General features: G+C 41.3%; 2 protein-coding genes across 2 annotated transcripts in view; one reads left to right on the top strand and one right to left on the bottom strand.

Annotated features, from left to right (window-relative positions):
- Positions 1-4597, top strand: part of AP3M1 (adaptor-related protein complex 3, mu 1 subunit) — a 10158-nt gene extending 5561 nt beyond the window's left edge. Inside the window, exons 4-8 of the mRNA XM_009888842.1 lie at positions 2-19; positions 396-529; positions 1226-1433; positions 2801-2945; positions 4214-4597. Of these exons, the coding sequence (XP_009887144.1) occupies positions 2-19; positions 396-529; positions 1226-1433; positions 2801-2945; positions 4214-4314 (606 nt within the window). The 3' untranslated portion in view covers positions 4315-4597. The remainder of the gene's footprint in view (position 1; positions 20-395; positions 530-1225; positions 1434-2800; positions 2946-4213) is intronic.
- A 4707-nt stretch (positions 4598-9304) lies between these two features.
- Positions 9305-11794, bottom strand: part of VCL (vinculin) — a 42938-nt gene continuing 40448 nt past the window's right edge. The window contains exons 19-21 of the mRNA XM_009888840.1: positions 11363-11566; positions 10664-10768; positions 9305-10045 (exon numbers count right to left, since the gene is read on the bottom strand). Of these exons, the coding sequence (XP_009887142.1) occupies positions 9899-10045; positions 10664-10768; positions 11363-11566 (456 nt within the window). The 3' untranslated portion in view covers positions 9305-9898. The remainder of the gene's footprint in view (positions 10046-10663; positions 10769-11362; positions 11567-11794) is intronic.

Below are 11794 nucleotides of genomic sequence, written 5' to 3'. Positions count from 1 at the left end.
CCTTTCTCTTTCTTTCATGGTAAATTTAGCATGTATTTGGGAATTTTAGTTGCTCAGGATTTATTTTTCTTAATGATCAGAGTTAAACAATTTTAAGAGCGCAGTCACTACTTCATGTGTTACATATAGGAAAAATAATGAGTTTTGCGTTGTATTGTAGAAGTTGCTGCATTGCTCAGTAGTTGGAATGGCTTTTGTCTGTACCTAAAAATACGCTCACAGGAAAAGCTGTACCAGGTCAGACCAGAAATCCATCTAGCTCAGTAACGTGTCTCAGATAATGGCTAGGGATGATACTTAGAGTCTAAGAAATCGGAATTGCGTAGAGTTCAGTAGCTAGTTCAAACCGCTGATACTTGATGAGATTCCACTTACCACTTTGCCACTACTTACAGAACCCACGGCTGCTGGATGATGTGAGCTTCCATCCATGTATTCGGTTCAAACGCTGGGAGTCTGAGAGAGTCCTTTCGTTTATTCCTCCCGATGGGAATTTCAGATTGATCTCCTACCGTGTCAGTTCACAGAAGTACGTTTCCGTTTAGACATACCGATGCTTCAGATATACCATCTACCACTTTCCATCAGAGTAACAACAGATTTCTCCTTGTTATGGGTGGACTTTGCATTGTTGCGAAAATGCACGTTCTCAGGCTTTGTCTCATCTGTTGCTCTGTCCCCACTAAAACAAGAAAACAGGTTTTCAGTGAGCTGCTGATATTCGGCAATCATTTTTCGGTGGGATAAAGCACACATGACAGTAATACAGGGCTATTCATTCCTGGCTGTCATTGTTGCTGCTAGATGCTTTGTGGTTAAGACTCTGTGAACATAGAGGGCTCTGATCTTCATACAAAGAATAAAGCAAAAAAAACTAAACTGTAGATATTTGCAAACTAAGTCTGATTTGACTGGTGGCTGTTCTGAGAATTGGCTCAGTGAGATTACTTAAAAAAAACCAAAAAACAAACAAAACAAAACAGATGGATGGAAAGCAATTAGGACAAGTGATTTTTAAGAAAATCTTTCTTTCCTGTGTTTGTCTGCTAATAAAATCACTTCAGCAACGATGTTGAAGAGCTGAGTATCACTTTTCGCTTTTGAAACAAACTGGTTCTAGCTTGAATACCTACCAGAAACACAAGAACTATTTATGAAACAGAGCCTTATTTTCTTGAGCAGAGAAGTAGCCAGGATGCATTCAGCTACTGTCTTCTCTTTTCAGCTTGGTGGCAATTCCTGTATATGTGAAACACATGATCAGTTTTAAGGAAAATAGTTCTTCCGGAAGATTTGATGTTACAATTGGACCAAAACAGAATATGGGGAAAACAGTAGAAGGAGTTGTCATGACAGTTCACATGCCAAAGGCTGTACTTAACATGAACCTCACTGCTACACAAGGCAGCTATACATTTGACCCAGTTACCAAAGTAAGTCTTAAGTTTTTATTTATTTAAATATCTAAGACGACATTAGAACAAGTCATACATACTGCAGAGCACTGGAGCAGTGTTCCACACTTAGCAGAAAACTTTCCCTTCAGCATATGCTTAGGAATTAATATCTTGTCTTTAAAACTTACTTTTTCAAACTTAGATATGCACCAGTTGTGATTTCTGGTTTTATCAGTCTCCTTTCCCTTCCCTTCCCCTCTACCTTTCCTTCCTGTCTTTTCCCCTACTCCTTCACCCACTACTATTTTTCTTTACCGGATGCAGCAGTATTTTGCTGGTGGTTTCAGCTATGGTATATTTTGTAATCTATGTTCTTGAAAACATACTTACCTGGAGAAATGCAGTAGACTTGAAAACAGCGAGAAAAACAGGGAGCAGGTGATGAGAAAATAAAAACTCTTCCAATCTGCCTGAAGACACACAGGAAAGAAAACAAAGGGTCTGAAAAACTGTATATTTCCTAAAGCTCCTGAAGATTTTCAGTACCCAGGAACCATTTTGCTAAAAGGCTGTCTGAGCCAAACCATTCTGCTGGCTCTAACACCCTGCTCTGAGCTTTCTGCTGCCCTTGGAATATCTCAGTCAGCAATTGATTTGAATTGGAAGTGAAAGCTCTCCAAGTAACATTTTATTTCAAAAAGAACTGACCTTGATCTTTTAAAAACAAGAACACCGACAAAAACACTTGAAGTCTCCTTTCCTCTCTGCAGAAATAAATTATATTGTGTTTTTATAAAGAATTGGGATAACTAGGTGGATTGTAACTGCAAAAGTTTGTACAATTAGGGAGAACCGAGTTTGTTTTCTTTATTTATCAACAATTTTCAGTTTATGATAAGAACAAAAAAAAAATCACCTCTTGTTGGCGAGTAAAGGGCCAACTTTGTTCCATGTACCTTCTTGAAAGTGTAAGAATCAAGAGGAAACAAGTAACCCTTAGGAAAGTTACTCTAGCGTCAACATCTGCTTTTGCCACGTGCCTTGCTCCTGTCCTCCTCATTCTTATGTTTAAGTTCCTGCGACCTTTGTGCTGATTACTCTCCTTGCTTCACGGACCTAGCCGACCCCATCTGACAACAGGACCAATCACCATTACTAAGGGAACAAGTTGCATTAAGCGCACAGACCAACTAAGGAGCACTGACAGGGCAAAAGAAATGCTGGGACAGAAAAGTCACCATACCTGCAGGAGCCCTAACAATACCCTCTCGCAGCCCGTGGGATAATTCTCAGGGCTACCAGCGACTTTCTGTACCCAGCCTGCGAACTGAAAGCTTGGCGTGAACTCGACCTCATAGGTTGTTTCCTAGAAAGCTACTGCCACTGTTCTCTTTCCTGACAAGGTGTTAACGTGGGACGTTGGCAAAATTACTCCTCAAAAGCTCCCAAACCTGAAGGGCATAGTGAACCTGCAGTCTGGAGCCCCCAAGCCAGAGGAGAATCCAAGTTTAAACATCCAGTTTAAGATACAACAGCTTGCAATTTCAGGTGAGTGGGTGGGCGTTACGTGAAATTGGCACTGACGCAATGAGTGGCGGTAGGAAACTAAGTGGGAAACTGTTAATCTTTTAATTGGAGATGCTGATCTGAAGTCAGCTTGGTCCAATAAGGTAAAGTCTGGTTTACTCAACCCTGACAGTCACCCTTGCTGGGAATTGTGAATTCCCAATCGTTTTGCTCAAGAAAGACTGTAAGTAGGGTACAGAAGAATGGGTTTTTCTTTGTTGACTTGTGCATAAAACATGCAAATTTATCCTTTTAGTGAAGAGTGATGGATGATGACTTAGCATGCTACTCTTGCCTCGCACCACTAAAGCCCTTTCCAGTGGTCAAAAAACTCCACTAATTTTAAAGAATGCCCTCTTATTCTTTCCTAATGGAGGTGCTTAGTTCTTCACCTTCAAAAAATATGCAAGTAAAAATCAGAATGAAGTCTATAGGGCAAGTGCAGAAGTAAATTTAAAACAAATAAGGCCTCGTCTGCACACACATAAGTCATGCGAGTTGTCCATGTGTAAAATGCTTCCGTAAGCAAGCGTGGCAGGGAGAAGACCCTAACAGAGTACAGCCTCCCATGTGGATGGAAGGAGGATGAGTGAAGACAGGAGAGGACAATCTGTGGTAGAACATGTAGCATCTTTCTAGGTAGGTACCAGGCTATGGTCCTTTTGCTTCCTAGACCACTTTGCTGAGTAAATAGTGGTTAGTCCTTGTATAAGAACATAATCCTGCAGTTTCCTTTTAAAACTTGCAATCCACTAGTTCAAATCTAGTGGCTCCAATGGCTGGATGCCAAAGGTGCTACACCTGTGAGAAGGCAGAGGACAACCTGGAACTGTCGGGTAATTCATAGCTACTGCCATTCCTCAGTTAATAGCCGGGGGATTGCTGGTCCTGATTTTAGAGTGAAAAGAATTCTAAAACTTGGCCTTTGCTTCATCTACACTATTGGAAACACGCGCAGTGTCCGGGAGCTGCGGCAGACAGACCCGTTTGTTCAATAGCGCGTCCCTTGGAAGGAGGATGTTTGGCTCACTGAGTAGAAGAGAAACAAGTTGTTGCCCTCCCAGGGCAGCTACGAGTCAGTGACCAGAATGGTCCGTTCTGCTGTTTCAAACGGGGTGAACTTGTGAAAGGAAGGACAATTAGCTTCCTAACCCATCTTAACATGCTTCAAGAAAACAGGACTTTTAAACACATTGACGTGATGTCTCGCATTCTGCTTTTAACTTTGTACTCGTTTTTGTCTTTTTCAGGACTGAAAGTGAATCGCCTAGACATGTATGGGGAAAAATACAAGCCTTTTAAAGGCGTCAAATACATTACAAAAGCAGGAAAATTCCAAGTCAGGACATGAGAAGATGCTCTACTTCCAAGAGGAAATTCCCCTTAAAAAAACCCACAACAAACTTGACTGCTTAGTGACTTACGTTGCTATTAATTAGGTGCCAATTAATTAATTAATAGACACTGATTAGTTTGGGATCAAAGCATTTGTGCACAGCAGCTCTTAAAATGAAAGCATAGCTTAGTTTTTCTTAATAAGGTACTTTTTTTCCTAATACACCTTCACTCTTTTTTTACTGAATTGTTGTGCCGGTGAATAGTTTGATATAGGCGATCCAGAAAATGTCGCAAACGCTACACTGCCAGGCAGATACCAAAGCCCAGAGGCCAAGCACGCCAAGGCCGGACAGGCCATTGGAAGTCTTGTGGTGGCACATTTCGCTGCTGCAGCCGTCTGCAGAGAAAGCTCAGCTGTTCTCGCAGCCAGCTGCACGCTGGCACCCCACAAAGCATCATGTCATCCCTTCAGAAACAGAAGGCAGCGGGGAGAGGGGCAGGGCTCCCACAGGGGCCTGGGACACAGCAAGTGTCACTCCTGAGAAAGAGCTTCAGACGAAGAAAAAAAAAAAAAAAACTTGTTGTTTACAAGAAATCGCCTTTCTTAAGAAGCATTTGCCTTAATCAGCTTTCATTTGTGCCATCTGCAGATGAGCTGATAAAAATAACATTCTGCATTAAATCTGGGAGGTGATTGTTGCTTCAGTAATCCACTTTCTTTCCATTCAATCTCATCATCCTCATTTTTTTTAAGAATACAGTTGCAGAGAGTAAGATCTATTTTTTATGTGAAGCCTTTGCTTTGATTTAGATGTTCCACTTGTTCCAAGTGGATGCCACCAGATTTGTGCCATGTGTACATTGGAGCGTAGCTTTTTAGATAGCACAATAGAAGTGTCAAGTGTATTTAATGGTTGTGTGCTTTAATGTTACGAAATAAAGGGAACTCTACTGCAAATATATCTTCTCTTGTGAAATGTTTGCTATTGTAAACGAGTCATGATGCTCCTAGGCCGAGACATCTGATAAACAATTCAGCAATGACTTTTTGCAACATCTTTACTGAACCCTATCACTGTGCAGCTATTTAAATTTTAGAGAGGGCATTTGGGAGCATGGCAGGTAAGCACCCTTCATATTTTTTTTATTTTTAAGTGGAGGACAATTAATGTTTAGATTATGACATTTCAAAGACACAATAGTGATGATGCAAAGCTGACTAAACTTCTCCTTATACACCAGCATAAAATTGTTATCTCTGTAAAGCAATATGTGCTCCGCAGTACACCTCAGGTTTCGAACCGTACATTTGGTCAGTACTTGGCAGGCTGAGAAACCCAAGGTCAGGTAAGGAAGGGTGGGATGCTGCAGAATATTTGTTCCCCGATTCGTTGGGCTTACAAATTGATGAATAGGCGCTAACTTTGCTTCAGGTGAAGAATAGGAACTAAAGTCATATGGTAGTCAAAATGTCAAGTTTTGGGACAAAAAATGATCTAGTCTGAAAAAAAGGAGGGGGAACCCACCTGAACTCTGGCAGCAAGCCAGAAAGTAAAGAAATGAGCACATATTCTCTATTGGTAACTTTGCTAATACCACTCGGGTAAGCTTGGGCCACAGACAACCATTTTCAGTTTCTGAAATTCCAGATCAACGTAGCTAAACCAGCACTTTAAAGAGTCAGCACCTGTAAGAAAGCCTAGGCACGACACTGGCTAGTAAAAGCTACCAACCATCTAGTCTATGTGTTCAACTGCAGAAACATCCACCAATTCATTACTCATCCCCCAGTTCCGCTCCACGTTCCAGTAAATGCCATCCTCCAGTTAACAGTACTTTCACTAGAAGTCTTGTCTTCAGATGTAACTGGTGACGTCCCAAGCTTAAGTCTGAGTAGGTAGAGCTGCTCTCTGCATCAGCAGCCTGGAAACGCCGCCAGATCTCCTTTCAGAACTGACCCCGCTACCGATGGAGAACATCATGCAATATCAAAACTGGCTCGCCTTAATGGCAGCCCTCCCCTTCAGCACGTCACAGAACAGCCCGCACCGACCTTCTGGAACTTGGGCATCCAGGGGAGCAGCACAAAGCTGCTGCCTCCAGAAAAGCTTTGGTCCGTACTTCACAGCACACCACCACAAGTCACCATCAACAAGAATGACACTCACCTGGTAGGAACCACCCTGTGCATGAGGATGCTTTTCATCGGGGAAATGTTTTTGTTGCGTGAAGCTTCCCCCTTTTTGCTGTGGGTGTGCTGGCTCCCGCTGTTTCTCCAAACACAGGAAACTCAACTGCAGAACCTGCAGCAGCAGGGACTGTGCTCATATTCTCCCCTTTTTAAAAAAATTGCACTGGCACCTGCATGAATAGCACAGCTTAAGAAATCAGAGGATGTCATTATTGAGGAATTGGTACTGCCAGCTTTTGATCTCCCCTTCTCAGGTGTGCGGCTCTGGCAGTGCTGGCAAAGGAGACTGTCTCTCAGGTTCTCATCTTCTCTCACATAGGAGACAACTGTGTGAACAGTATGAAATCTGAATTTTACCTATTGTTACTAAATCCAAGATGCCTTCCAGCACTGTGAGACTACGTTCGGTCCTACAGCACCAATAAATGTTGGTTCCACGAAGTCAGAACGTCACGTGTGCTGGTCAAAATTTTTAGCAAAAAAAAGTGTTTATAAGAGGATTTTACCGTGAAGGAAAGTGGACAGTGATTCCATGCCAATTGCCCTCGCATTCAATTTGTGAAGTACAATTGAGATTTATGAGGTGTTGGCCAGAGCAGCCGTTCTTCCCTTATTGACAGGATCAGGCAAATCCCATTTCAAGTTTTTAGAACCCCGTTCAGTGCTACAAGAACAGATGACCATCGGGCCTCAGGAAAACACCCTTTTCTCCCACTGGATCACAGCCTCCAGTAAGATCTTTAATGACTAGTTTTACAGGCACAAAAAGACAGAAACAACCTGTTTTAATCTCCTCATGTTTGAGGAACTTTGCACTTTTTTCTGTTCAGAATATGCAGAAGCCACTGATCTTCAGCTTTAGTATTTCTGCTGCTTCAGCTTTTTGCTCTTGTCCTTGCGGTGTTACCCACTGCTCCCTTAGCATGAATACTCACAAACTCCCATTTGTACAAATGCATTTTTATTGTTTTAACAGAACCAAAGAAAGGTTGAAAACATTAGACTATACAATACATTTTGGTTTATAAACAAAGTTTTATAGTGGTAAAACATTTCTAAGTGACATTCATGGTCTTTTTCAAATTTTTTGCTGCATTTCAGGTCTGAAGACCACTAGTGTTCAAAAGAGCAGCAACTGCATAAGCTGCACAAGTATCTTAGCTTCCACAAAACAGCTCAAGAGCTTAGAGCAAACGTTCTGGAAGAATATCAAAGGCAACCATGATTCATAACTTTCCTGCAAACATTCCTCAATAAACAAAAAGTGATCTTTGGCATAAACAATTATGTATTAAAGGCATTAGTAATATTGCATTAATATCAGTCAAGCAACTAAACAGTGATGCTAAAAAAAATAAAAATAAAAATCTCACAGAGAAGCCTGAATTGGGGGGAGGAAATGTGAGGAGCCTTGAAAAGTAATACAGGCAGACTATTTAGAAAATCCCTTAAAAATAACCCCTACCTATTCAGTGTTATTTACTATTAAATAGAAATTACTACATTACAATTATGTTAAAGATCTGGTATAAACCAACCAAACGCAAGACATTCAGGTTAAGGCTCTGGCACCTCTTCCTTCCTCTTCCTGGTGCAGGTAATTGCGGGAAGAGAATACTAAGGAAAAACCCGAAGTACCACGTATTTCACAATACGCAGACGCAGGGAGTGAATTAAAGACGGACGCGTGCTTTCTCTTGCTAAGATCAGTCTGAGGCAGATGTATCATAATGAGTTTAACTTCCCTTTTTAGATAACAGTGCAATGAAGAGGGGGTGGAGGGGAGAAAGTCCAACTGTAGAATAACTGTGGCAGAGAGGTAAAGGACAGCTGACTCTACTGCCTGTCTCTTCGAGCTGTTAAGACTGAGCAGTTCTCCACAAGGGCACTTCGATTAAAGGTGGTTTGCTCGTGCAACGATTTTCAGCAAATTAAGAGAGCATCATGAGGTCAGTGCTGATCTGGGCAGAAGTCTGCCAGTGTTCCTTGCAAATGTGCAGAGATTCGTTCTAAAACAACAATTCTCCTTTCTGTCAAATGCCAAAAGAGACTATGGAGCAATTAAATTAGTGTGTGTTTATACATATATATGTATATATATGAAGGCATCATCCCGAGCCTATTTTAGTAATAGAGTGGGGGGATTTGTGGGTTTTTATTGCTGGGGGTCTGTTGTTGGGTTTTGGGTTTTTTGGGGTTTTTTTAAGGTACAGTAACACTTCGTTCAATTCACTGTTACTAGAACTTGAAAAAAAGATTTTGAGCCTCCAAATTCCAAATGTCAAAACCAGTAAAAATATCCTGGTACATTTAGCATTAGGAACTGTCGTTTTCTGGTAGCCATTGGACGACCTGAAAAGGGTTTCACGTCCCTGCTGTGCCTGGGTTTCAAAAAGCATATGCATTGTTGGGAACAAGGACAGTGAGGCAAAAGGTCTTTTCTAATTGAGTATCTGTATCTTAATTTCCACCTCGAGTGGCTGGAATAACATTAGATGGAAGGAAGAGGAAAAAAAAGAATAATCGCATGTGCTCATTTGGTTTTCAAAAGGAAAGAGCAGCACGTGGCATTTTCTGGTCCTGGACACGCAGCTAGCGTAAGAGAACCGGGATTTTTCAGCTCAATACATTACTGAATTGGGCAAGAAGGAAAGAGTTGCATGATTTAAGGCTTCCAGCCATAAGGCTCAAGCTGTCAACAGCACGCCACTAACACCCACTGCAAAGCACTTCAGTACAGTACAAGAGTTGTGGAATGCCTACCTGCAGGGTGACAAAGACAGCTCCAGTTTTTGTTAAAGTACTGTTGCCAGGCAAAAACCAAAAGCAGAAAAATACCATTTTGGACATGGAAATTTAATCATCGGTTTACAACTATTCTCCTGACACGCCCCCCCGCTCCTCCCCTTTAATTAAAAACCCCACACCTTCCATCATTTCTGCATGGTTTAAGAACAGCCAGATAAAATCCTGTTGAAAAATTGAATGCTTCTGTATCAATGATTGTCCCTAAAAAACTGCCAAGTAACCAATAGTGTCCTAGACTCTCAACACAAGCTTAAAGTGAGGTCCATGTTTTATATCATCACATGGAAACTACTGGAATATACAGCGCATAAATGACGTGTGCTTCTGGGAGTACAGAATTCATGAAGAGAATCTTCAAAAGAAAAAAAAAAGGATAAGAACTGTCTACTGATGGAAGCAATTTTGAGGTGTTTGATATCAAATGTGTTCTGAAGACATTTGAAATGCATTCTCATATAATTCATACCCTTAGAATGGGGCATTAGCATAAGCTAATCTTAAGCTCATGTATACAGCACCTTTTGCTGTTTATATATCTCTTCTGTTTCCAAAAAAAGGCATTTTATGTTACAGAAAACAATACTTATGTGGCAAGTGTTTACTGATACCATGGGGTCTTTCTGACCCAGCGAAGTGTGAATCCAGCATCTGTTCTTATCTTAATGGATGCCGCTTCAGCTTCTCTCACAGTTTCCTTCACAGACTGCATGAGATTCTGGGCGTTATGAACCAACATCTCAGTTGCCTGTCAAGAAAAAAGAAAAATTTCCAATGTATTAGTAAATACCACGGTCAGGACAATAGCGCGGAAACCCGTTCCGCACGAGGACCCCCAGCACAAGCATTAAGTCAGTCGACTACTGACTTAAACTATGAAAAAAATTAATGAAACAACGAGCCTCTGGAAACCAGCAAGCGTTACCCTGACTCACAACAAGACTTTCCCGTTTCTCACTATATGTTTTCGGAGCAAAAGTATAGTGTTGGATAATAAATATTTTCCCTATGATCCACCAGAGGGTGCTACTACTCCTCCAACATCAAATCTGCTGTATTTGTAGAAGCAAGTTCTTGCGTTTTCTCGCTTTTTACTGTTAAGGAGATTCACAACTTGTTCATATAAAAATTTTAACTTGTCATATAAAAATTTGAGCTCTTTGGCTTGGGAAGGATTGATGTTCATCTATTAAACTGTAGCTCTTGAGCCAGAAACCAAGGTGCTATACTAAAATTATCTTTACTAAACAGCTGAGGTAAACTTCCACACATTGAGTTCCTGGAACACATCTGATATTATGTCTTGTATTTTCCCAATAAAACGGATCAACAATTCCATACTACCATCAATTTTTACACCTCTTACCTGTTCCGACTCTTCATCGCTGATGTTAGTCCTGCCCAGCATGGTAGCTTTGACAGTGGAAAGAATTTTGAGTTGTGTACTGATGGTTGGGATTCGCTCACAGACCTAAGGAAAAGGGGTAGAAAACATTTCACATTGCAAACTGAACCAATACATTTCTCTATTGTTTTTTCAGATAAACCTTTTGATTTTCTTTTACTCTTAGATGAAGTATAGAGGGGATCTTATAACCTTCGAGATTTTCTGACAAGTATTGGCAGGAAACTTGAATCTTACTTTCCTTGCTATGGGAATTTTTGGGACAGAGCCAACCTTTTTCCAGACATGCCTCAAGGGTCTGCTTGTTTAGGAATGGGAGGATGTGTATTTGGCTGAGACTGAAAAAGTAAGGAGTGTTGTGTTTCCGCTACTGTTCTTTGGTAGAAAAGAACGAGGAGATGAAGCACAAAGCAATGCAGGGTTGGACAGACCAGTGTTCATAGCACAGTATTTCTCAAAACCTCTTTGGGCACTGGCATCTTCCACTCACCTGTAAGCAAATCCTGACTTTACAGAATATGTGTGACCATGGGATCTAAAAACAGGCAGAGAACTTCACAAAACTTTACAAGCTAAGGAAAGATACGGACTCCTGGGCTCCCTCACACAGAGAGGAACAAAAGAAAAAGTATTTGAGGCATTTACAAGTTAACTCATTACCTGCAACAGGTTTGTTCTGATGCGCTTGTCAGTGCACTGCTTTGCCACCTCTTTGGCCAGTCGAGTGACTTCATCTGATGCCTTAGCAATATCCTTTGCACACTGAATAAGGGCACGCTTGTTTCCACTACCTCCTCTCACCAGGCGCGACATCTCTGCCATGAGAAGCGCCATTCGTTTAGCAGCAGCAATGATGTCATTACCCTGAAGAGAACAACACGAGTTAGTGTTCATGCCAGGACAGAAGCTTCACAGAAGTCACGACTGAACAGCAGTCTACATTTGGGTAGCGACCCTTTCAAGAAGGACCATTTGTGAACACAGAAGAGGTTTCTTCAAGGAACAGGGAAGATCTGTACTAAATTATATGTTCCTGACATTTTAATTCCTAACACTCAGGAAAAAAAAGTTCGCTTCAAAACTGGAAGAGAA

This window comes from Charadrius vociferus, unplaced genomic scaffold (assembly GCF_000708025.1).
Source record: "Charadrius vociferus isolate BGI_N301 unplaced genomic scaffold, ASM70802v2 scaffold436, whole genome shotgun sequence".
Classification (NCBI taxonomy): Eukaryota; Metazoa; Chordata; class Aves; order Charadriiformes; family Charadriidae; genus Charadrius; species Charadrius vociferus.
Note: the sequence above shows the minus strand (reverse complement) of the source record. Positions and strands in the feature narration are given on the sequence as shown.